Consider the following 27623-nt stretch of genomic DNA (forward strand, 5'->3'; position numbering starts at 1 on the left):
TCACACTGCAGTCTATAGGAAATTATGGATTTAAATTTTTGTACTGTTCTTCAGTCATGTATTGGTCATCAGACTACACTAGCTTAACAGCTGCTGTGTGTAGCAGGCACATTGCTATAAAAATAAGTTATTCATTGGAGGTCCATATAGTGCAGAAAAGACATATACAAACTTCGTACTTCATTTGTGTAAAAATATATGTATCACTACATGTAAAGCTTTGATGGAGGCATCTTGCTGATACAGTTGACGTGGAGGATTCATAATACTGCTGATACAAGATACTTTGTTTCACTGTTGAAACATAATTCTGAAGCAGTGTGAATGAATATTGGTTGCGACATATATTGGGTCATGGAAGTACTTGCTGATGATAATTATTTCTCTCTTCCTCTGTTCTTTCTTCTTTCATTCTCAATGCTGTATGGTCTCATCTGAACCAGCTTGCTCCTTTTCATCAAGTTCTGCAGAGATAGACGAGTGCAAATGAGAAAATTGTTCAGACAAATGACTGAAAATAAATGGAAATATTGTTATTTAGTTTACATGGAGTGTACAAAGTGCACCATGAAGATTCTTTGACAAATATGGAGATTATATGTACTATTTTTTTCCTTTATTTTCAGTTCTGCTTGTAGCAGATTTCATATGGATGTTCATTCTACATAAGGGGATAAAAGATTTCACGTAAACTAAGCTCCTCATCCAGTCCCTGAAGGCCACCATACCATTCTCTGCCATGCAAATCATGTAGATGCAATGTGGAGGAGCATGTGGTTAGGACACTGCTCTCACGGCTGTTTTACCAGCTCCCCAGATGTTGGAGCCAGTATTTCTCGCTCAAATAGCTCCTTAATTGGCGTCATCAATTGCACCCTGCACCTGACATGCAACCAAGGAAATATTCTTAGCTTTACTGGGAATTAAACTCGAGTCCTCTGTACAGCATCTGTCTAAGGTGACCCCTCAGCTATGGAGGTGGACATTCAATTAAAGTAATCACAACTTTAAGTAATGGAAACTCCAGGTTGGAATAGCAGCAAAGTAAGGAAACAATAGGTTGCTACTTACTGTAAAGATGATACTGTAAACTGCAGACAGGCATATGTAAAAGACACTTACATAGTAACTTTTAGCCACAGCCTCCATCAGAAATAGAAAGAGAAACATACTGACATTCATTCACACAAGCAAAGAACATCTCATGCAAACATGACCACCATCTCTGGCAGCTTGGATCAGAATGCAGTTGTCATGCGAAATGAAAGAAGCAACCTGGAAGGGGTGGGTAAGGGAAAATGGTAGCAGTGTTGAAAGCAGCAATCTGGAGGAGGCGGGGAAGGGAAAATGCTACCAGTGTATGGTTCGGGGGAGAGAGGTGTGCTGTCTGTTGAAGAGAGCAGGGACCAGACTGCAAATAGGCACAGTGTTGGGAGACTGTGGGGCAAGGAGAGGTGGGGTGGGTGAAGGAGGAGAAAGGGGGGGGGGGAGCATAGTGAGAAAGGAAAGGAATGGGGAAAATGGGGAAATATGGATGGACACATGGGCAGGGGATGGCACACAGAGTGGGGGGGGGGGGGGGGATAGGGAGGAGGTGATAGGACAAAGGTTGTGGAAACTGTTGGGTGGATGGTGTGGGGAGAGTTTTTCTAGGTATAATTTTGGGAGCAGAGAATGTGTTATCACAATGACTCCCATCTGTACAGTTCAGAAAAGATGGTGGTGGAAGGGAGGATCCAGATGGCTCAGGTAGCAAAACAGTAGTTGAAAAGAAGCGTGTTATGTTCAGCTGTGTATTGTGCCAAAGGGTGGTCTATTTTGTTCTGTCACAGTTTGGTGGTGGTCATTAATTTTGCTGGCCAGCTGATTGGTAATTGTAGTAGTTACATGAATATAATAAGCTCTCCAGTGATTGTAGCAGAGATGGTATGTGACATGACTACTTTCATAGGTCTCCCGACCTCTGATGGATATGATAAACCAGTGATGGGGTTGGAAAGGGATGTGCTGGGTGGATGGACTGGGCAGATCTTACAGGTGTATGATTGTTGATACAAGGGTGGCAACTGAGAGTAGCAGAGGGAGGGATTAGGATGCTGCAGAGCTTGGGTGGTCGACAGAACACCACTTTAGGAGGGGCAAGAAGGATTTTGGTTAAGATGTTCCTCATTTCAGGACATGATGATTGATAATCAAAGTCCTGGCAAAGGATGCAGTTCATTTTTTTCCAGTCCAAGGTGATAGCGGATGGTGAAGGGGTGCCCCTTTGTGACTGGTTCTTGTGCATGATGGAAGGATTCGGGGTCTGAGGGTAAATAGCATAGGAGATCTGTTTGTGGGCTATGTCTGGGGGTTAGTGCCTGTCTGAGAAGGCTTTGATGAGACTCTCAGTATATAAGACAAGGGAGTTCTTCTCAAGGTAGGTATGCCATCTCCAGGTGGCCAGGCTGTATGGGAGTGATTTTTTGGTGTGAAAGTGATGACAGCTGTTGAAGTGCAATTACTGTTGGTGGGTTTAATGTGCACAGAAGTGTGAATGGCGCCATTAGAGAGGAGGAGGTCAACGTCCAGGAAGACAGCACACTGGGTTGAGGAGGGTCAGGTGAAGTCTGACTCTACGACTTTGGGGCTGTGAAGGAATGAAGACACAGGGTGCCTTGTCCCTGAATCCAGATGATGAGGATGTCATCAATGAACCTGAAGCAGACTAGGGATTTGGCGTTTTGGAGGTTATAAAGGTTTCCTCTAGATGACCAACAAAGGAATTGGCATAGGAAGGTGTTATGTGCTGGTAGGACACTGCAGCAAAATAAGGCTTTAAGGGGCCTTGGAAGAACATGACCAATGCAAGTGTCTTTGCTAACAGCACAACATAAACTGCAGCACTTCTTCTGGGCTTGTGATCATATCAGTTGGACGCTAGATGACTGGAAAATTGTGGCCTAGCCAGATGAGTCCAAATTTTAGTTAATAAGAGTTGATGAGACGTAACTGCAGGGGTGAAAAATACCAAGCTATCAGTTTAATAAATCACAGTTGCAAAATACTAACATATATCCTTTACAGAAGGATGGAAAAACTGGTAGAAGCTGACCTTGTTGAATTTCAGTTTGGATTTCGGAGAAATGTAGGTACACGTGAGGCAGTACTGACCCTACGACTTCTCAAGATAGGTTAGGGTAAGGAAAACCTATGTCTACAGCATTGTTTAGACTTAGAGAAAGTTGTTGAATGGAATGCTCTCTTTCAAATTCTAAAGGCAACAGGGGAAAAACACAGAGAGCAAAAGGCTATTTACAATTTGTACAGAAACCAGATGGCTGTTATAAGAGTCGGGGGGCACGAAAGGGAAGCAGTGGTGTAAATGGCTCTGAGCAGTATGGGACTTAACATCTGAGGTCATCAGTCCCCTAGAACTTAGAACTACTTAAACCTAACTAGCCTAAGGACATCACACACATCCACTCCCGAGGCATGATTCTAACCTGCGACCATAGTGGTCACACGGTTCCAGACTGAAGTGCCTAGAACCACACGGCCACACCATCTGGTGGGAAGCAGTGGTTGAGAAGAAAGTGAGACAGGATTGTAGCCTATCCCCAATGTTATTCATTCTGTGTACTGAGCAAGCAGTAAAGGAAACTAAAGAAAAGTTTGGAATGGGAACTAAAGTCCATGGGAAGAAACAAAAACTTTGAGATTTGCTGATGACATCATAATTCTATCAGAGACAGCAAACGACTTGAAACAACAATTGAATGGAGTGGATAATATCTTGAAAGGAGGATATAAGATGAATTCCAACAAAAACAAAATGAGAATAATGGCATGTACTCAAATTAAATCAGGTGATATTGAGGGGATGAGATTAGGAAATGAGTTTTGCTATTTGGGAAGCAAAATAACTAATGATAGTCAAAGTAGGGAGGATATAAAATGTAGACAGGTAATGGCAAGAAAAGCATTTCTGAAGAAGAGAAATTTGTTAACATCAAGTATAGATTTAAGTGTAAGGAAGTCCTTTCATAATGTAGCCATGGACTGTAACTATGTATGGAGATGAAACACGAATGACAAACAGTGTAGACAAGAAGAGAATAGAAGTTTTTAAATTAAGATGCTACAGAGGAATTCTGAAGAATAGATGGTGTAACAGGATATCCTCCTCTAGTGTTACTTTTTCTCAACAGTAGTTGTCAATACCAGTATTATTTATCAAATTTTTGACAGGTCAGTATTACCTCAGTTTTTTTCTGAAATCTTTCATATAGTTTTATACACAGTATGTCTTATTCCAAGTTAAAATTGATGAAAAGAATTACTTTATACAATATTTTAGTTTTGATGTTATAATCAATAAGTACTAGTTCTGAATGTACAATTAAAATTATTTTTTAAAGAAAAATTTGAAATTATGAATTATTTGCACACTTAAAACTTCTATTAGTAATTACACAATCCTGTACTATTTACTATGTTTATTTCTGGATTCATTTATTAAATAATAATTGAAATTAATAATGTAAGAAAAACTATTAGGAATTCATTTCATAAGAAAAATTGTAAACCCTTTGGAATATTTTTATTTACATAGAGTGGGGGAGTCATAAGCTTGCCTCTGATGTGATCATATGTATTTTTGCATAACAGATGTGAACAAAGTAATTTTGGCTTTGTTAATGTGAAAAATTAAAATACTGTATGATATACTGAAATGTGAGAAAATCAGAGGAAAATATATTTACGTAAAAAATTCTACAACAACAATCTTCCAATTGATTTAGTTCAAACCAACCATAGGACTAGATGTTAGATTTTCAGCTTCAAGAATAAGAGCTGTAGACAGGAAGAACTGGAGCCATCTCAATGTGACAAGCTAAGTAAACTTGAAAGTTTATTGTAATCTTCACTTCTCTCATATCTTCATAAAAAACTTTGTTTATTAGTCATTTGGACTGGGCATTGTTTAATGTGGACAATGGATGGAAGAAGGAAGGAGGAGGGAGATTACAAGTGTGGGCATCATCCAGGAATAATTGAATAATAATGAAGTTCTGTCTGTTGCAAAAATTGTTTTACTTAATTGATTTTTGAAATTTATGTACGAATAAAAAGTCACCCAGAATGGTGGGTCAGGGGAGACTTGACAGGTGGGATGGGAAGGATAGACTGATTCATCTAGATGTACTTAGATCTTCACAAGCCACAGTATGGTGCATTGTGGAGGATACTCTGTACTGCTACTTATCATTTCCATTCCTGTCCCACTTACAAATAGACTGAGTAAGACATGACTTTCTGTTTGCCTTCATATGAGCCCTAATTCCTCATAGTCCTTACATGCAATGTATGCTGGTGCAGCAGAATCATTCGGCAGTCAGTTTCAATTGACAGTTCTCTAAATTTTCTCAAAAGTGGTTCTCAAAAAGAATGCCACCTTCCCTCCAGGGATATCCATTTGAATTTCCAAAGCATTTCTGTAACACTTGTGTATTGTTTGAACATACCAGTAACAAATCTAGCAGCCCATCTCTGAATTGCTTCTATGTCATCCTTCACTATGACCTGGTACAGACCAAAAACACTAAAGCAATACTCAAGACTAGGTTACACCAGCATCTAACATGCAGTCTCCTTCACAAGTGATCCACTCTTTCCTAAAATTCTCGCACAATACAAAGTTGATCATTTGCCTTCTCACATGCAGTTCTCACATGCTCATTCAATAGCTTCCTTTATTAAACTGTCCCAGAAGCCATTAGTGCGAGCCACGACAGAGGCATAGTCAAATTTTATGTGGTGACCATTTCCTAATGCATGCTCAGCTGATGCAGATATCTCTGGATAGCGTAGGCAATAATACCTCTCATGTTCTTTCCTGCATCGTTCCACATTGTGCACTGTTTGTATGATGTACTTCTGGCAACACTCACAAGGTATTTTGTAGACTCCAGTTGTTCTAAGACCTACTGCGTCTCTAACTGGTCTCAGTAACTGACAGATTTCCATTGGAGGCCTGAAGATTGATTTGATCGTGTGTCTTTTCAACAGGTAGCTTATCTTGCCTGACACAGAGCCACAGAATGGCAGCAAAGCAAGCTTCTTTTCCTGCTCTTTGTCGGTGGTCTTATTCAGATATTTCCCAGAAATCACTTCTTTCATTTGATACGCACTGTAGCCATTATTCCTGAAGACCTTGCGTAGGTGGTTCAGTTCTCGAGGCAGGTTATCATCATCTGATATTACTTGTGCATGATGCACCAATGTTTGTAATACTGTGCGCTTCTGTTCTGGATGATGATGGCTGCTGGCATGCAGGTACAGGTGTATGTGGGTGGGTTTTCTGTAGACGCTGTGGCCAAGGCACCCATTTTGTTTACTGCGGACAAGGACATTCAGGAAGTGCAATGCTTTATCTTTTTCAACCTCCATGGTAAAGTGGATATTACTGTTGATGCCATTGAGGCGTTCCAAAAACTCGTCTAGTTTCCCGCATCCGTGTGGCGAAATGACGAACATGTCATCAACATATAGAAAGGAACACTTCAGCTTCAATGGCACAGTATCTATGGCAATATCCTCAAAATTCTCCATAAAGAGGTTTGCAACATCTGGAGCAATTGTGGCAGTCGCGCAGTTCCAGACTGAAGCACCTTGAACCACTTGGCCACAGCGGCCACCTGGAAAATCAATAACTGGTGCCAAATTGAAAGAATCAAGTAATACTTCATGGTCAAGCTTGCTATTGGACTCTTTCAGAAAATTTACATTGAAATCCCTGCAAACAATAATTTGCTTCCATCTGCCTGACAGGTAGCACAACATAGAATCAAAGTTTTTCAAAAATAGCTGAAAATTTTCCAGTGGGGACCTATACGTGGCTACAATTGTAAAAGTACCACTATTTAGGTGAAGCTCACATTCACATGCTTCCATATGTTGCTCTACAAAAAAATTTTTAGTTTCTAAATTTTTCACACTATGAAACATTTTAACACATATGGCAACTCCTTCTCTCCATAGTGTCTCTACTTACAGGTGATGGAAGCTTATGACCACCTACATTTACCACTTCCATGCCTGTGACCATATGATTACTAACAGAAGAATGGAAAAACTGGTAGAAGCAGACTTCGGGGAATATAATTTTTGTTTCTGGAGAATTGTAGGAATGTGACCTATATTAGAAAGTAGGTTAAGGGAAGGTAAAGTTACATTATAGTTACAGGTTTAGAGAAATATTTTGACAATGTTGACAAATATACAGTATTTCATAGCCTGAAGGTTGCATGGATAAAATAATGGAAGTGAAAGGGTATTTACAATTTACTCAGAAACCAGACTTCGGTCACAAAAGCTGAAGGACACAGAAGGGAAACAATAGTTGAGAAGGGAGTGAGATGAGGTTTTAGCATGTCCTTAATGTTATTCATTCCTATGTTGAGAAAGCAGTGAAAGAAACTAAGAAGAAATCTGGAGAGGGAAGGCAGAAGCCATAAAAACTTTGTGACTGGCTGAAGACATTGCACCCATCAGAGACTGCAAATGATTTTAAACAGTAACTGAATGGAATGGATAGCACTTTGAAAAGTGGTTGTTGATTGGACATCAACAAAAATAAATTAATGGAAATGGAATGTTATCAATCTAAATCAGGTGAGAATGAGGGAATTAGATTAAGAACTGATACATTCAAAGTAATAGATGAGTTTCAATATTTGGACAGCAAAATAACTGATGATGACCAAAATGGAAACGATATAAAGTGCAGACTGGCAAAAGCAAGAAAATCATTTCTGAAAAAGAGAAATTTGTTAATATTGAATATAAATTGAAATGTTAGGAAGCCATTTTCAATGACACTTGCCTCTAATATGGCCCCGTATAAAGGTAAGGCACATTCAGATAAGAAAAGAATAGAAGTTTTGGAATCTGAAACTACAGTAGAATATTGAAGATTAGATGAGTAGATTGAATAACCAATGATGAGTCATTGTATTGAACTGCAGAGAAAATGAATTTATGGGATAACGTAACTAAAAGAAGGAATCTGTTGATAGGATACATTCTGAGACATCAACGAATTGGCAATTTGATAAGGGAGGGAAGTGTGGGGGCTAGATATTGTACAGGAAGGTCAAGGCTTACATGCTGTAAGCAGATTCAATTGGATGTAAATTACAGTAGTTATTCAGAAATGAAGATCTTTGCACAGAATAGTGTAGCATGGACAGTTCCATCAAACCAGTGTTTGGACTGAAGACCACAACCACAACAACAACAACATCAACTTGTCTTGTTGCATTAGTCTTTATTTTTGTCTGATTTTAGCATGACCCAAGCAGATTCTATACCTTATATCTCATGTTTCTGTTAGTTAAATTATCAGTTGTGAGGATGTGCACAGTCTCTCTTATAACTGTGAAATCTGGGATAATGAGTTATTTTTAGTCTTCTGTCACCTGAGCTTTCTACCTTTCTTTTTATTTGCCAAGTGAGGAGATGGTTCAAATTTCCATCTATTTATCCAGATTTAGGTGCTCAAGATGAACTCCACGGTTGTTCCTCTTCAAAGGACAAGACCGATTTCTGTTTCCACTCTTCTCCAATCCGAGATTATCCTCAATCTCTGATGACCTGGTCAATTGAACATTAAACTGAATGTTCTGTATTCTCTTTTAAATACATCCTTTACTCCTGCCTTGTCTGTTATTACAATATCATGCACTACCAGTTCTGAAATTCGGATTTATTGCCTTGTGTCTTCCATGTTACAATCAGTACCTATCCACTTGTTTTAAGTAGGCACTTCACTTTTCTAACTTTTCTACTATCTGTTGTTATACTCCATTCAGACCTAAAATTAATATTAGTACTGGTTCTACAACAAAATGAAATTTCACCAAAATTATGCCAAGGTTCCATTTGCATGTGATACATAGCTGTTCTTGTGACTTGCACATACATAGTCATAAAGGTGGAATATATGATAAATCTAAAATCTTAAAAATAATGCAAAATTCATGTTGCAGAACATAAATACCATTTTTTAGTTACTTTGTAGTTCCAGTGAAATGGTAACTTCATTTTCATGAGGATGAGACATCAGTTGTTCCATATTAAAAGAGACACCGTGCTCTTCATTTTCTCTATTATCAGCATATTGACTTGTACTTGTCTGAGCATCCATTTTTATTTGAGACCCTCTATGACTTCTGTAGTAGTATTTACACAGAAGAAACAGGACAGCCAGAACTGAAATTAGAAATTGATTTCAATGTTTGGGGGCCAGATGTTTTCTCTCAACAATATAATAATAATCATATATTTTAACATTTATTGTACTTTTCTATTGCCATAAAAATCACTATTTTAAAAAATGCAGTCTGCCATGATGAACATAACAGAAGTTAGTTTGTATTCTTAACTCTACTCAGTATACATCTAAGCACATAAGTATTTAAGGAAACTGTTTGTGGTTTACTTTCAGGAGAGTGTAGTATAATTTATGAGAAGAAAGGGAAACAGAAAGAGAGATGTTGCCTATAAATGTGTTTTGTTATATATCTAGCAACCAAAACATTCTAGAGCTATGGAAGAGATGTAAAAACTGATTTAGCACTTACGTTTACATTTTTGGCAAATAAATGGAAGTAGTGTCATGAGAATGATTATTAATTTCAAAAGTAAGTACACAGTTATTCCCAATACCAAGTGTAGGATAAAAATAATCTTCATTAAAGCTAAAGAGAAAACAGAAGGATCAAACATGGAACAGTAAATACAATAAAATTTCAATATATAATGGTCTGATACACAGCAGGTTGAGATATAATGAGGGGTAAAAATCTTATTACAGCCTGCATGTGCCATTTCTGTAGTATTCTTTACCCCTTATAGCCTTCAAGCTCTGAAAACAACAATCAAAAGGGATGAGAACACCTAAACTAAACTTGGACTTGTCTTATTATCAATATGTCTGGACTGTCACAGGATTTAAGGCTGAAGACAGTATTATAGTTCACGTAATGAAGAAATCAACAAAGTAACTATGTAACAATGCTTGACAATAATGTAAATGCGCACAACTGTAATGGGCGTAATGCATTATTCATTCAGATCCTAGATATCTGTGTGCTTGCTATGATATCACTGAAATGAAAAGAAAATTCTGTGATGTGGCTATATGCTGGTCATTTACATGTTTTATTCTCAATAAATGACTATTTTTATTCAAGAATTCTCTCATGGTATAGAAGGAGATCAAGAGGAAAAACATCTTGAATCTACATTTGTAAAGATTTTTTCTGTCTGTCAGACATTTTATTTACATGGGCAGATTACCAAAGAGTCTTATAGCTGCATATTTCATCCCTGTCTGTGTCAAAGCTGGATTCTATAAAATGTAATGCAGGTCACTTTTCCTTTCAACATTCCATTTAATGTGTTACTTTCAAACTCAGAAGGACTGTTCATAACAATTCTAATTACTTTCTTTTGTGAAATGAATACTTTTCACGTGAGTGAGGAATTACCCAGAATGTTACCCCATTATTCTTATGGCTAAAGCAGCTGAACTTAAACATTTTAGCAGGTCTGCTGTATGGTTTGTCCAGTTTACTTTTTCATCAATATGCAGCCTAAGAACTTGAGACTTCCTACCCTGTGTATTACTTCTTGTCAGTGTACTAGTTTAGTAGGATGTGGTATATTTTTGACAGAGCAAAACTGAGTGAACTGTTTCTTTTTTAAGTTTTTTAAAGTTTTTCTAAAGTTTAAGGTTAACCCATTTGTACAAAATCAGTTAGTAACTTCCACAAAAACATGATTTATTATTTCCTCTGTTAATCTTTCTTTGCTTGGCTTCACAACAATGGCTGTATTATCTGCAAACAAGGCTAACTTTGTTTCCTGATGCAAATAAAGCTGCAAATCTTAACATAAAGCAGGAACAGATTAGTGGGCCAATGATAAAAACCCATGGGATCCTCTATTGTAGTTTCTCCCCAGGCAGATGATGTGGTGTCCCTCTTTTTATTATCTGAATAACCTAGGATAATTTTCTGCAAAATTTTTCTCAAATAAGAACAAAACCAGGAACATGCTAAACTACATATTTCATAAAGCTTATCTTCTGTAACAGAATGTTATGACTGACATAGTTATGTGTAAATAGAATAATGGAGAGTCTAGGATGGAATACTGACAATATCATGAAAAGAATAGACTGTAACTTACCATATAGCAGAAATGTTAAGTTGTGGATAGGCAAAATGAAAAGACTGTTAGACAAGTAAGCTTTTAGCCAAAAGGCCTTCTTCCAAATTAGAAACAAACAACACACACACACACACACACACACACACACACACACACACACACATGCAAATGCAATTCACATACATGTGACCAATGTCTCTGGTGGCTGAGGCCAGATATGGTTGTGTGTGTGTGTGTGTGTGTGTGTGTGTGTGTGTGTGTGTGTGTGTGTGTGTGTGTGTGTGTGTTGTCTAATTTGGAAGAAGGTCCTACTTGTCTAACAGTCTTTTTTTGTGCCTATCTGTGATTCAACATCTCTGCCATATGGTGAGTAACAGTAGCAATCTATCCTTTTCACAATATTGTCAGTAAATGTATAAATAGTTGCATCAATACAGTGGCCTTTTCAACTGATTGGCTACCAATTAAGGTGGTGCTGTGGTTAGCACACTGGACTCACATTTGGGAGGATGACAGTTCAAATCTGTATCTGACCATTTAGGTTTTCTGTATTTCCCTAAGTCACTTCTGGCAAATGCCAGGATGGTGCTTCAAAAGGGAATAACTGATTTCCTTTCCCATTCTTGAATCAATCTGAGCTTGTGCTCTATCTCTAATGACCTTGGTCTCTAGGGGAGTTCAACCCTAATCTTCCTTCCTTCCTTTTCTAATTACTACACATGTGGGTGAAATCCTTGGAATAAATTACCAACTTAAACATTTTAATAATGGGCCGTAGTTATTGATGTTAGTGGAGTCCCTAAACTAAAAACTATTTACCATGTGAAGAATGGTGACATAAAAGCAAGTTTATCACATGATTAAGGTGTTCCTGAAGCAAATAGCAGAGGATGGACAAACAAAGTGAATAAAGTTAGAAATCTGGAAATGTAGCTGAAACCAATCTGAGAAAGAAAATGACAAAACTAAAGAAAAGACACTGAAGCTGATGAATGTCTTTAAAGGTGGTTTGTAATAAAATGAAATGAAGGTGTGCCACTTTTCATGCCAATTATTAAAAGCCCAAGCTACAAAATTTCACTTTGATTTACATGACTTAAAATCTTCTATTGCTTCTGGCAGATGGTTTACAAGTTGGAAATATCAAATGGAATTAATCAAATGAGCACTGGGGGTCTTCTGTTAGTGAATTTCATTCATAATTTTCTGAAAAATCTACATATTCAGTGTAGATGACAATTTAAATGATTATCGAGTGTGTAATTGTGATGAAATGGCATTTTATTAATAACTGCTTCCAACCAGAACTGTCAGCCTAAAAAAATCAGAAAATAGTTTCAAAATGAATAAAGACAGAATTACCTTCCTCTTTGCCATAAATAAATCAGGTAGCTATCAACTGAAACCCCTGTGTAGACAAAAGTATGATCTCAAGATGTTTCAAGTGTGTGAACATGTCATCATTACAACTCACATGCATTCACTGAAAGACAGTTTGGATGATGTGACACCTTCCTAAAGTAGTTTTGAGAAGAGTGTGTTCCATTAGTGAGAAAACACCTGTGATCTTTTAATCAGAGAGGAGGCTCTACTAATCCTTGATCACTGTCAAGCTCATCTACTTGCTGGTGTGTTACAGACAGAATGTGAAAAGATAAAAACTTTGATTTTGCCTAAAAACAGAATGGTGTTAATCCAACAGGAGGCTCAGGGCATCATATAAGCATTTACATCTCATTATTACCATGAACTGCTTACTTCAATAGTAAATTCAAACGTGGAAATGAAAGTGTTTCTGAATTCTATAAAGCTGAAGACTTCATTTTATTGATTGTGAATCACAAACTGCATCTGTGATTTAAATTGGCAATTTATTTAGGTTTGATATGCAACCAACCACTTATTGAATGTAATATAATTTCTTTTAGCATCAACCAGTTTTCAAGCCACTGCAGGCTCATCATGTGATCGAGATGTTATGAGAACATTATTTTCTGGACAATGTGTAGTTATATGCCAAGGTCACAGTAATTACATTGCATCTTGGTATCCCTGAAAACTTCATTTTGATGATGTACATTTTAGCCAGCTTACATGCACCCCCCCCCTGCCCCACACACACACACACATTGTCAGAATGAATTTGTTATGGACACCAAGATGCAGTGCTGTCTCCAGAACCCTAGTGCCTAGCTCCACATGGTCCAGAAAATAAATGTTCCATCACCATCTTCTGAAGATGAGCATACAGTGTGTTGAAACCTAGTTAATGGTCAAATAAAAAAGCAACTTGTTGCTGATTATACCTACATCAGCTACCAATCTGAAGACTGTTGCAAATTCAATAGGCCTGGCATGGCAAAGCCTCAATCTGACCACTAATAGGACTTCCTTGAACAAGTGATGTATTGAAGAAAATGCAACAGATGAATATGGAAAGACACAGGCTTCAACAGCATTGCATCCAGTTTACAAATCATATTCTGCAGTGGAATATCGATCTTGATAACTTGGACCATTGGCAGTCACTGACAACGAGGATCTGGTTTCAGAGCTCATACATGACAAAGACCTTATAGATGTGGCACAAACTGACTGTGGTAAAACGCTCAGAGATGAGGATCAAGAAGCAGAAGAAGAAAGCATATAAGATGTTCCCAGTGCACTTGGAGTATTGGATAATATTAAAAATATGATTATATAGACAGACAGGCAAAGTGAACCAAAACATATTCAGTTGTTGCACCTGGTGACTACAAAAAAGTATGCACATAAGAAAATTCTTGAAATGACACACCAAAGAAAGCTAAGTGACTTCAAAAACAGTGATAAGATGAACCTACAGAAGTTTGTTTTATATAATGTAGTTCACTGCAGTATTTTATTTGGAACTACATTAGTGTTTTTGCTTGGTTGTCATTAAGTTCACCTAACTGCTGCATTTGGTACATTTTTGAAATGTTCTACTTCTTATCTTCTTTAAATTTAGGGAGCCTGGCTGCAGCTGCCAGAGACTGTGGTCATCTGTGTGTGAGTTCCATTTGCATGAGTGTGTATGTTGTCTAATTTTGACAAAGGCCTCTTTGCCCAAAAGCTAATTGTGTAACATTCTCTTTGTTGTGCCTTTCTGCAACACAGCTTCTCCACTGTATGGTGGGCAGCAATTATCCTTTTCATTAATTTAATTTTCATTTATTTAAATACTGTGCAACATATAAGGTATTTCAAAGTCTTTGTGTCAAACACCTGGGGTTGACAGATCATGGGATGAGGAGCAACTTGTTAGAGACAAAATGTCTGCTGATGTTTCCCTGTAATAAGGGGTGACTTTCCATTGAATTTTCCAGCCCTGGGTTTATGGGATAACACCAAACTAGCATGGTCTACTAACCACATGTGCTGATTATAGGCAACACACATTGCATGCAAATGCTGCAGAGTGCCTAAATCATGCCACTTCTCAGGGGTATAACCAATTATAAAAGATGCCTGTGGTCACTGGGAAGCCCCAGCAAAATTTTTGTTTCTAATAAAAGTTTGTTCCCCATGATGTGATCTATCATCCACAGATTTTTGATACAAATACTTTGAAACACCCTGTATAGTAAAATTCCACAATGCACTATGTGGGTTTTGAAACTTTCCATACATAATTTGTCATTCCAAAGCTCACTCTTGTTATACTGTGGTTACACTATAATGTGGGGGTGAAGCATGTCCCCAACTACCACTTTATATTGGGCATCTACTGTATATAGAAGGTCATTGCTATGAAACAGAAAATAAAATAAAAGTCAGTCACAGTTCTTTCCCCTTTAGTGACAATGGTACATAGGATTAAACCACTCATCATTTATCACATGTGACTACTGTTTAGTTCTTTGTTGCATTGGCTATGGTGATGGAAAGTGAGGGCTAATCAGTGGCTGTGATGTTTTGCTCATGCCTGTGCTTTGTTGAACACTATCTTTTTTGGTATCACAGTCTTTGTTTCAAATGAAAACAATTTAAGCATGTCAGATAATACTGTGACTGTTGATGAATCCACGTCCACATCATAAAGTTTGTGTCAGTGCAGTAACACAGGGTATGAGCCATGACTTCAGCAGTTTATGTCTACATCTAATTGTTTCTGATAGACAGTTACTTGAACAATTCATTTTGAAAAGCATTCTGTCTTGCTAGTCCAGTATCTGTCCTCTTATATAATTTTTGCCAAATAACTATAGACAAAGAACCAACAATTAGTGGAAGAGCAATGATATGGCAGACTGAAAAGAAAAATACATATGTATTTGTAATTGTTCATCAAAATACATGAAGGCTATTAGAAAACAAAAGATGCATTTCAGGAATCAGTGCAGGAATACGGAAAGTGAAAGGCTGTTTTTGAAAGATGTTACGTGTAGAATAACATCATTTGGGACCCAAAGAAACTGAACTTGAAACATAGTAATGTGAAATCATTCCAATTGCTTCCAGAATGAGATTTTCACTCTGCAACAGAGTGTGCACTGATATGAAACTTCCTGGCAGATTAAAACTGTGTGCTGCACTGAGACTCGAACTTGGGACATTTGCTCTACAGTCTGAGCTACCCAAGCACAACTTATGCCCTGTCCTCGCAGCTTTACTTCTACCAGTACCTCACCCCCTACCTTCCAAACTTTACAGAAGCTCTCCTATGAACCTTGCAGAGCTAGCACTCCTGAAAGAAAGGATATTGCGGAGACATGGCTTAGCCACAGCCTGGGGGATGTTTCCAGAATTATTTACATTGTAGTTGTCAGTTTTCTACAATACTTAAAACATTTTCATTTAAAATAAATAAAAAATTGTAGTTACTGCTCTAGCACGTAATCATCGGAGGAATGGGAACTAATAACATCTCACAAAGACTTAACTCAGTGGCTAGTCCTAATTTCACACTTTTCAGTAACTAACTTAATTTTTCTAAAAACTCATTATCTTAGAAGATGTTCATAATTAAAGTTCAGCCACAGCCAAAATTACTTTGAGTCTAGGATATCCAGGATTTGACATTGTGCTGTTGTTGCTCTAATTTTTTTAACATAATTGTGCCATTTGATGTCCAGTCAACCCAAAAATTAAGAAACTGACTGAATTAGAAAAATTATGAACATGGAAAATCTATGTGAAAGAAGGGAATTCATTGTGTAGATATGCAATGTGTAATTCAGATTATACCTTAAACTTTAGTACCTTCCTTATCATCTAACATACAGTTGATCAGAATCATTGTGGGGACCAGTCAGATGACACCACTTCTAAATTAGACCTCATTCTTAATATAAACTAAAATTCAGTAACCAAGTTAAAATATTACTTTACACGTGTCTAAAAATAAATGTGAGAGCCAATGATGAAGTCAGTCAGAGGGGAGCATTCAGTATGTTAGCAACATGTAGTCATGTATGTTATATTTTTCTGAAAGTCTTAGGCAGCACCAAGTTGTTGATTAATCTACTCTTGAATGTTGAATTCTGCCTTAATTATTTTTATCACTTACTCTGTATCAACACCATAAACATCTGCATATTGCTATTGGCTACCCAAAGATTTCTTGTGTTCAGTTACTGTGTACTCAAAATCAACACTGTGATATTCATCAGTAAGAAAAATGCACTGTAAACATCTTGTCACTTTCAGAATATTGGATGTGTCTACCTGTGACTAATATTTTATGTGAGGTCTTAAGCTGGTCATTGTGTGGTCATGAGTGATAATAAATGCAAAAAACATTCAATGAACAAAATATTGTGTTGTGCTTATTATTTAAGAACTTTTCATATAACCAGATTGTGGCAATACAATGAACATCTCACAAAAAGCAACTGAATGCAATCAACAAATCACAGGTGAGGTGTGTTCCAAACAGAGGATGGTTCACCTCAATCTTGCACCCATTTGGTTTTGTGAACCATTCAAGACATCAGAACAACATCGTCCCCATAAGATATTACCCAGACAGACACAGTTTCAATTTTTTTGCATGTTTATTCCAGTTAACTCCTGTATCAATTGAGGGGTTGAAATAAGTATGGTTTTCTTTTTTTAAGTGAAATGATATTGCATTTAACACCATTCAAAAGCTTTTGGAAATCTGAGTACAGTGATAAAATGGTAATTAACATGGCATTGAAACTTTCTGCAGCAATATCTGATAATAAGCTTACATTGAAAGATGATGTGGCTATAGATGGCTATTGCTGTGTAAATATTGTCCAGTGCAACAGCAACTGATAATTTTTTATAAACCTAACTGTAATGATCTACAAATTGTTAAACCCCATGATAAAATGTTTCTCTAATCAAGATGATCATATGTCAGCAGCAAAACATCCCCAACAACCAGGTTTAACTAAATGAAAAAGTTCAGTTTAATGGAATTATAAAGGCTGACTCAGTCACACTATTAAGAGAGAATTTATTGGAGGAAGAATGGGAAGATGTTTTCAAGGGCACACAGTAAATGAGCTATTTAATGCGTTCTTAAAAAATTCTTGTAACACTATGAATCAGTTTTAAATATTTCTAACATGTGCAGCTGAGTGGTATCATCCATATGGCATGATATTTCAGCAAGCAAACTTCTTGCTGTCTTCAAACTTTCATGGTGGCTGGGTGCTGTCTGTTTATCCCCTCCCTTCCTCCTGCAGCCTCCATTTGGCCACCCCAGAGTGCAGACTTGGTATAATGGTGGGCCAAGTGTGATATTGGGGACAATCCAGGATTCTCAGTAGCACTGTGGATCTCTGCTGGCATTATCTTCTGCAGTTGTTGTGATGGGAATGGATTTCCAGGGGACTGTTGTTGTTCTTTGATCTTGCTCAAGGCGGGGTCCCAGGTCTTGCTTAATTGAAAGCTGCTCTTTATTTATTAGTCCATCATGCATTTAGATCTCTACAGCCTCTCTGATAATACAATCTCAGGAACTGTTCAATCACTGCAAAAATTTGTTGCCACTGTAATTCATGGTAGGTCCTTGGGAGATGCAGCCCTCTGCCACAGTAGACTTTTGTCAGCTGTTTGTTGTCTGTGTGGCACCTATGCTCAGAACACCTCTCCTGTAGTGCTTGGATAGTCTGGTCTACATAAATTATCCCAAACTGGTAAGAGATGTGGTAGACCCCAGTTTCCAGAGTCCTAAACCATCCTTTACTGATGTAGAATAAGGCTTTCATCTTGGCTGGTGGGTGGAACATACACTTGATGTTGTGTATCTAGAGTATTCTTCTGATGTTTGCTGATGGTTCAAGCATCAAGACCACCACAATCAGCATGATTGCCCCAAACAATGGCCAAGGTCAGCCATGTCCAAAAACAGCTTGTATGTCACATGTGAACTCCTTCCGTAGTCCACAAAAAACATTAGGGCTACTCATAAGCTACTGATTATTAAACTGTCCACTCAAATCAATGTCAATTGCTGTGCTGCCAGTGATGATGATACACTCGTTGCAAAGGCATTGCTGAGGCACATTAACACAAAGTGAACATAGCAAGCCAACACCCAGTGAGACCCAGAATGAGGCTGACGCACTACGCAACATTCGCACAGTGAATGACGCTACATGATATGGCACAGTGCTTTTAAAGACAAGGCCCTTCTGGGCAGCGCCCAAACACTATTTGAATTTAGACGACTGACTGCCTTGTTATAACTAGAGGCAGCTCCAGTATATAAGACACTGAGAGCAATAGAGATTCATTTGAGGAATAATTGCTGTTCAGCTGGTTGGTCTTTGTCCTCAGTAGGCTGAGGTCTCAACTTCTTCAGTCTTAATGTATGCTTTATCTGGTGGTTGCTGTAACTGTTTGTAGGGAATGATGCCTTTAGGTATTCCAGTTCAACTGCTAGACTGTCATGGTCTGAGATTTCCTGTACTCTGTGCACTAGTGTGCTTAGGACACTTTCTTATTCTGAAGAGTTAGACAGCTGGAGGCATGGAAGTACAAATCCATGTATGTTGGTTTATGGTAGATGGTGTGTCGTAGTGTGCCATGTGTTCTTCACATAATGTGCACATCCAGGAATTGAAGTTGATTTTTTCTTTTCTCTCCACCAATAATCTGATTTTCTGGTGCAGTGAATTCAACTGTTGCAGAAAATGTTGTAGCTGATGTTGTTCTTATAGCCAGATTACCTACACGACATCCTGCAACATCTGAATTTGCTGTATCACAATATCAGATAGAAGAGAACAATCAACATCCATTTTGTTGTGTGCGACTTCCTGGACACTGAGGTGGCTAGTAATAATTCAGGTAATTAGAACACTCTGAATAAGTAATAGTTTATTAATTACAATAAAACTTATCTTCGCTTGCCAGGCTCAGCTGTAGCTGATACCTGTGGTTCACAACACACTAATTGAGCCATGATTACTGAGTGACAAATTGATATAAGTTCAGGATGGCTACACTGTGCCTTCACTACAGTCACTAGAAAACACATGTTCATAGACACCTGTTGACACAGTTCCGATAGTGTTGGTATGTAGAAACAGTTCACAAGAGATGAAAGTTTCTCGACCCCTGATGATTGACATAGCTGTTTCACACTGAGTAGACAGCAGAATGTCATTACTGTGGCAGGAATTTTCTGGAAGTGGACAGTATTTGACCTGAAACTAAACTACCATTTTGGCCACTGGCGACACTGTTTCATGGTTGAGGCATGGTGGTGGCACCTTGGAACCATGAGAGGCACAGCTTCTTCCTAGCATCTCATTATTGCCTTGTGACAATACTTTGCTGTGCAGTATCTATGTGGTGGTCAATACTTCTTGCACCACTCTCTGTGCTCAATGACACCGTACATTTCTAGATGTGCTTGCCAAGCATAGACCAAGTGGCACAGACACAGCATTTACTGTGAACTGAAAAATACAGACTTTTACTCACATGTGTCTAGCTACCATGGCCCTTCGAAAAATGATAGTGTCCTAATCAAACTAGTACACAGAGCATGTGACTTCACAGACTGTGACAGACTACCAGCTGAATTGCAGTACTTACAGGCCATGTTCTGTATGGATGGTTACAGCAACTGCCACATACACTTTTAAGATTAAGAAGCAGAACCATGGCCTGCTGAGGACAAAGATAAACTGGTTGCAATGGCCTTTATTCCATATTTTGGGAATACATCAGCAAAACTCAGAAGAATACTCCAGATACACAATGTCAGTTGTGTGTTCTGCCTACTTGCCAAACCAAAGCATTATTGGGATCAGCCAAAGATGACTCAACACAGGGAATCTATCACATTCCTTGTGAGTGTGGGAAAATACATGTAGACCAGATTATCTGGACAGTACAGGAGAGATGGACTGAATATAAACACTACACAGCCAATGTACAGCTGACAGTCTGCTATGACAGAGCACTGCATCCCCCAAGGACATAGCATGAATTATGATCACAGCAAATTGTTGCAACAATTCAACACCTTCTAGAATTGCATTCTCAAAGAGATTGTAGAGATCTGACTACATAATGAACTAATAAATAAATAAAGTGGCTTTCAATTAAACAAGACCTGGGAGCCACCCTTGAGCATGATAAGAGCACAGTGGCAATCTACATGGAAATCCACTCCCTCATGACAACTGAAGAAGACAAGGATGTACTGTCACCATGCCAGCAGATATCCAAATCTAGGCTTACCAAAATATCATGCCTTTCTGACAATGCCACCTTACTAAATACCAGATATCAGAAGTCATCACTAATACCTGAAAATGACAAGAAATTGGCCTACCAAAATATCATGCCTTTTGGACAATGCCACACAACAGAATACCCAAGAAATATTCAAGATCTTCCTATGCTGGAAAAATTTAAATTGACATACTACAAGTACATAATCATTAAATAGATAAGCACCACTCATAATTTATTGATGTTATACTTTACAGGAGTTAAAATTGCTGTTTTTTTTACATGCTGCAACACAGTTCACTGTAGTGGTTATTTCAGCTTGTTAATACCTGTGAACAAAGTACCTTGTGCTCAGAAGAGAGGCTTTATTTAATGCACAGAATTAGCCTTAATCAATGTACACTACAGGCAACTTTTAAATTATTCAGTGCATTATCAAAAAAGGAAAAACCACACATTAAGCAAAAATAATTCAAAAGTACAAGAATGAAGTGAAGAACATTTTGGAACTTTGGTAATCATGAAGCAAATACACTCAGTAAGGCAAATAACATTCATCTCCAAATTTCGGTAGCTGTTAGATAGCTAATATGGTATTTATGTCATTACTCGCTATGTTCCATGAGCTCTTTCTGAAAGTATCTGAGAATGGAGGGGAATCAAACAATGCTCAAAATCCATTTCAGTAGATTAGCTTAGACAGCTTTAACATTTCTTATGGTCCACCCGTCAGGTGGACCGTTCGCCTGGAGCAAGTCTTTTGAGTTGACGCCATGTCAGCAACTTGGGTGTCTATGGGGATGAAATAACAATGATAAGGACAACACAACTGGAACTGTGTGCTTAAAAAGTGGAAGAAATCTAACTTGAGGAAAACCTTATAAATAGAGAGAGCAAATTCTATGTTAGCTAGGAATGGGATTTTGTGCTTGCATATTGAGGGAAGTGGGATGTAAACTCAGTAATGGAAAAGCAGCTACTGCTGATCTCTAGATCATGGCTCTTTTTTTCCACCATGCCATCCACCACATGGTGGTCAGGGTACAAGAATATAAATGGCTGTCCAACTTACAAGTCCATCATTTCTCAGCAGCCACCAGAAGATGGTAGCAAGTCTCACTGTGTAGAATCAATAATTAAACCTGGCAAACTACCAAAGGAAAATTTAAATTACAGAAAATAGCATAATCAAAGTAGAGGAACCTAGTGTATTACTTTGAACCTGCATCAATAAATTGCCAATACTGAAGGTTGGTGATAGCCTTTCTACAAATAGATTTCCTTTTCTTTGCAGTAGGTGTTTTTTCATTGAATTAATCAATTTCTGCAGAGATAATACAGCCATTTTAATGATGAAAGCTGCATTTTACTAAAATTTAGAGGTACCTGACTGATGGAAAATGTGGCTCTGGCAGAATGTAAATAATTTATGAGAAAAGGTGATCATCTGCAACCTAGCAAAGTTTCCAATCTTTTTTGTGCACCAGTTAATGACTCAACACTTCTACTATTTGGTACCTGTAAAATTGGTTTATTCTCTGTGTATAAGTTTCAAATTTTTACAGTAAAAGCACACTGATTCTCATTCCCTACATGGCAAAGTCATCTTTACTTGCAGCCTCTGCTCTACTGGACTAAATGCATGGCAGGTCTTAGAGTTGTGTTACACTTAAGTATTGCAATTGTACCAAAAGTGAACAACGTAAAGGAACAGATGATTAGCGATAACATGCTGTAAACTTTGTTTCAAGGAAGGTATACTGTAGATTGTGCAATATTACATTATAGTTAGCCAGCATTTAGTTGTTGAAGCAATGTTGGAGGGACTGTTGTCAGATACACATATATTAATGGTTATCAAGAATAAACTAACTACATTTGGACAAAAATAGTACATCTGCTTTGTGACTAGCCATGAAAATTTGACATATAATGTCAGTAGCTTTTGCTGAAGGTCATTTCATGGAATTTTAGTTCAAAAGCTGGAAACAGTTGATGCAGAGGAAGGATGGGTGACAGTTATGGAAATTAAGTTAGAGAAGGTGGAAAGTGATGGTGTATACATAATACATAGATCATTTTTTTTTAGAATGCTTACTGGTAGTGACGTGTAAATTGGCTGTAAACTGGAAGCAGAAACTTCCACTATAACAAAATAGGTGTAAAACAAAATGAGACTGACCTAAGGTATCCTTTTCTTAAATTTTTATTTACTAATTACAGAAAAAGGCTTATGTGTAAAAAAATCTGCTCTGTACTTAGAAAAGGTGTGTATTAATGAAATTTATTCAATGTATACAATAAAACAATATACTCGATGTTTCCCCAGTTGGTAGAGTTTCATCGTAAATTATTTATGTATGAAAAACTTTGCCCTAAATGAAAAAAAAAAAACACATTAAATGGTTTAGTAATGCCACGTGACAGTGAGAATTATAGAAATGTGATACGGAAGTGCTGATAATCTGTTTATATGTTTCTTAAAGCTAAGAAATAAATCAAGAATACTGGTGTGCATATGTATTTTACAGGCACTTATAATGATTCATGCAATTTTGAAAGAAGACAAATGCATTCTGGAAGAATGCAGCGATCAACCATGAATAATCTAAATTTATGGCAGATCAATTTTGACTATAGAGCAACCATCACCAGTGCTGGAGGCAAAAGAAGCAAATAAGATCCAAGAGTACACAGGGCAGTGTAATGCAGTAAAAATACAAATGAGAAAAGTACATACACTCCTGGAAATTGAAATAAGAACACCGTGAATTCATTGTCCCAGGAAGGGGAAACTTTATTGACACATTCCTGGGGTCAGATACATCATATGATCACACTGACAGAACCACAGGCACATAGACACAGGCAACAGAGCATGCACAATGTCGGCACTAGTACAGTGTATATCCACCTTTCGCAGCAATGCAGGCTGCTATTCTCCCATGGAGATGATCGTAGAGATGCTGGATGTAGTCCTGTGGAACGGCTTGCCATGCCATTTCCACCTGGTGCCTCAGTTGGACCAGCGTTCGTGTTGGACGTGCAGACCGCGTGAGACGACGCTTCATCCAGTCCCAAACATGCTCAATGGGGGACAGATCCGGAGATCTTGCTGGCCAGGGTAGTTGACTTACACCTTCTAGAGCACGTTGGGTGGCACGGGATACTTGCGGACGTGCATTGTCCTGTTGGAACAGCAAGTTCCCTTGCCGGGGTAGGAATGGTAGAACGATGGGTTCGATGACGGTTTGGATGTACCGTGCACTATTCAGTGTCCCCTCGACGATCACCAGACGTGTATGGCCAGTGTAGGAGATCGCTCCCCACACCATGATGCCGGGTGTTGGCCCTGTGTGCCTCGGTCGTATGCAGTCCTGATTGTGGCGCTCACCTGCACGGCGCCAAACACGCATACAACCATCATTGGCACCAAGGCAGAAGCGACTCTCATCGCTGAAGATGACACGTCTCCATTCATCCCTCCATTCACTCCTGTCGCGACACCACTGGAGGCGGGCTGCACGATGTTGGGGCGTGAGCGGAAGACGGCGTAACGGTGTGCGGGACCATAGCCCAGCTTCATGGAGACGGTTGCGAATGGTCCTCGCCGATACCCCAGGAGCAACAGTGTCCCTAATTTGCTGGGAAGTGGCGGTGCGGTCCCCTACGGCACTGTGTAGGATCCTACGGTCTTGGCGTGCATCTGTGCGTCGCTGTGGTCCGGTCCCAGGTCGACGGGCACGTGCACCTTCCGCCGACCACTGGCGACAACATCGATGTACTGTGGAGACCTCACGCCCCGCGTGTTGAACAATTCGGCGGTAGGTCCACCCGGCCTCCCGCATGCCCACTATACGCCCTCGCTCAAAGTCCGTCAACTGCACATACGGTTCACGTCCACGCTGTCGCGGCATGCTACCAGTGTTAAAGACTGCGATGGAGCTCCGTATGCCACGGCAAACTGGCTGACACTGACGGCGGCGGTGCACAAATGCTGCGGAGCTAGCGCCATTCGACGGCCAACACCGCATTTCCTGGTGTGTCCGCTGTGCTGTGCGTGTGATCATTGCTTGTACAGCCCTCTCGCAGTGTCCGGAGCAAGTATGGTGGGTCTGACACACCGGTGTCAATGTGTTCTTTTTTCCATTTCCAGGGGTGTACATCAACCAGTGTGGTTACATCACACTTGTACTTAAACACATGTGTCTTTCAAATTTGAATACATAGTCACACCTATAAACATGTTAAGAAAGAAGCAGCATATGTGAAAGAATATGAAGACAGACTAAAGTTGTTTTTTACAGACTACAACAGCAATAACAGTTTGGCAACCACGACCAAGAGTGCCCTTATGGGGACAATAGTCAAGCTAAGGTTTATTTCAGTAAAAATGTCAATGTAGGTGTCATTCATATCCTGTAAAATATGCTTTTTTTCAATATATTTATAGGTGTGACAGTAATCAAACTTGAAAGATAACAGTATTGTGAAAAGTAAAGTTGTTGCCTACCATATAGTGCAAATGCTGAGTCACAGATAGGCACAACAAAAAGACTGTCACAAATATAACTTTCAGCCAGTAAGGCCTTCATCAAAATTAGGCGACAAACACACATATACACACTCACACAAATGTAACTCACACACACGACTGGAGTCTCAGACAAACGAGCCCACACTGTGAGCAGCAGCACCAGTACATGATGGGAATGATGGGAGTAGAGACTGGGTGGGGGTATGGAGGACAGTGAAATAGGGGAGCACGCAGGGATGAGGTGGAAAGAGGGTAGGGCAGCTATGTGCATTCAGGAGGTTAGACAATGGGCAGAGGTGAGGTGGGGAGGGTGATAGCAGAAAAGGAGAGAAGAAAAAAGACTGGGTGTGATGGAGGAATGAGGTCTGTGTAGTGCTGGAATGGTAACTGATGAGAAGAGGCTGGGTGGGGGAGGACAATGACTAACAAAGTTTGAGGTCAGGAGGGTTACAGGAATGTAGGATATATTGCAAGGAAAGTTCCCACCTGCACATTTAAGAAAAGCTGGTGTTGGGGGGGAAGGACCTATATGGCACAGTCTGTGAAGCAGTCATTGAAATGACGGATGTCATGTTTGACAGCATGCTCAGCAACAGGGAGGACAACTTTTTTCTTGGCCACAGTTTGTCAGTGGCCATTCATGTGGACAGACAGCTTGTTGGTTGTCATGCCCACATAGAATGAACCACTGTGGTTGCAGCTTAGATTGTAGATCACATGACTGATTTTACAGATAGACCTGCAATATATCCAACATTCCCGGAGCCCTCTTGTCCTCAGTCTCCATTAGTCATTGTCCTCTCTCATCCAGCCCCTTCTCTGTTACCATTCCAGCACTATGCAGCTCTCATTCCTCCGTCCATCGCATCAAGTCTTTTTACATCTCTCCTTTTCCACCCCCCCCCCCCCCCCACCCCCACCCCTCCCAACCTCACCACTTCCCATCGTCTAACCTCCTGACTGCAAATAGTTGCCCTACCCTCTTTCCACCTCATTCCTGCACACTCCTCAACAGCATGTCACTGTCTGCCACATCTACCCTACTCTCCCTCCCCCAGTCTCCACTTCCATCATGCCCATCATGCACTGGTGCTGGTGCTTACAGTGTGAGCTCAGTTGCCTGAGACTGCAGTCATGTGTCTGTGAGTTGCATTTGTGTGTGTGTGCATGTATTTGTGTGTTTGTCATCTAATTTTGGTGAAGACCTTACTGGCTGAAAGCTACATTTGTGACAGTCTTTTTGTTGTGCCTGTCTGCGACTCAGCATCTCTCCTATATCCTAAGTGGCAACTTTTCTTTTCACAATATAGTTACATTCCATCCTGGATTTTTCATTGTTTAAACTTGAAAGATAAGTTTGATCTGGCCACAGTGGGTGGTGTATGGTATAAATTTTTGTAATTTGTATTTTAACTGCATGACAGGGTCTTATATAGGCTTATATCATTAGTTTCTATTACCTCTAGCAATGATGATGTGTGTTCTATAGTTGAAATTAGTCTGCAATAAATTCAGATTATTTGTAACTGATCACCGCATTCCTCCATTAGTATAGCCAATGGTGCTGCACATGGGAGTTCTATGGATTCCAACATAAATATTCAAAACATATATCACTTGTGCTATTGTTCTTACCAATTATAAAGATGACTACAGATGATAAGGCCATTAAAACCCAAGCATTAAGATCGCCAGTCTTTTTGCCTCCCTTAAATTTGCAGTTTATGTCAGTTACTCCATCAGTGCATAAGCAGTCATAGTGAAACTCTGAATGGTGATGCAGGCAATTTCCACCACTAGTACAAGGTGTACTTAAACAGTTATTTCCAATGCAGTTCTTACTTTTTGTAGCCAAAACTTGAACATCATTGCACCTGAATAGAATGATAAACATGTTATTTGCACGAAATCAATGAACAGAAAACTCTTGATTTTGGTACTTTATAATAATGGTTATGAATGCTTTACAATTAATCAATGAAAATAGAAAAATAGTTGTCTTCAAGTTCACTAACTCTCAAAGGGTCTATAATACAATGCAAAAATACTTAGTTGATCTGACAAACAAACAATCTGCATATATATAAATATTTTTTAGTTTACAGAAGATTAGTACTTGTTCCACAGATCATGAATATGAAGCTTCATAAGGACGTGGAACATGTCTGTTTAACAAAAG

General features: G+C 38.9%; 1 protein-coding gene across 1 annotated transcript; it reads right to left on the reverse strand.

Annotated features, from left to right (window-relative positions):
- LOC126277913 (putative neural-cadherin 2) lies at window positions 1-27368 on the reverse strand. Its single transcript, XM_049977480.1, has 3 exons — window positions 27080-27368; window positions 9044-9255; window positions 1-464 (listed from the first exon to the last, which is right to left on the reverse strand). The coding sequence occupies exons 1-2, from the start codon at window positions 27336-27338 to the stop codon at window positions 9050-9052; spliced, it is 465 nt and encodes a 154-aa protein (XP_049833437.1). The 5' UTR covers window positions 27339-27368; the 3' UTR covers window positions 1-464; window positions 9044-9049.
- Window positions 27369-27623: the final 255 nt, after the last annotated feature.

The sequence above is a fragment of the Schistocerca gregaria genome, chromosome 6 (assembly GCF_023897955.1).
Source record: "Schistocerca gregaria isolate iqSchGreg1 chromosome 6, iqSchGreg1.2, whole genome shotgun sequence".
NCBI lineage: Eukaryota > Metazoa > Arthropoda > Insecta > Orthoptera > Acrididae > Schistocerca > Schistocerca gregaria.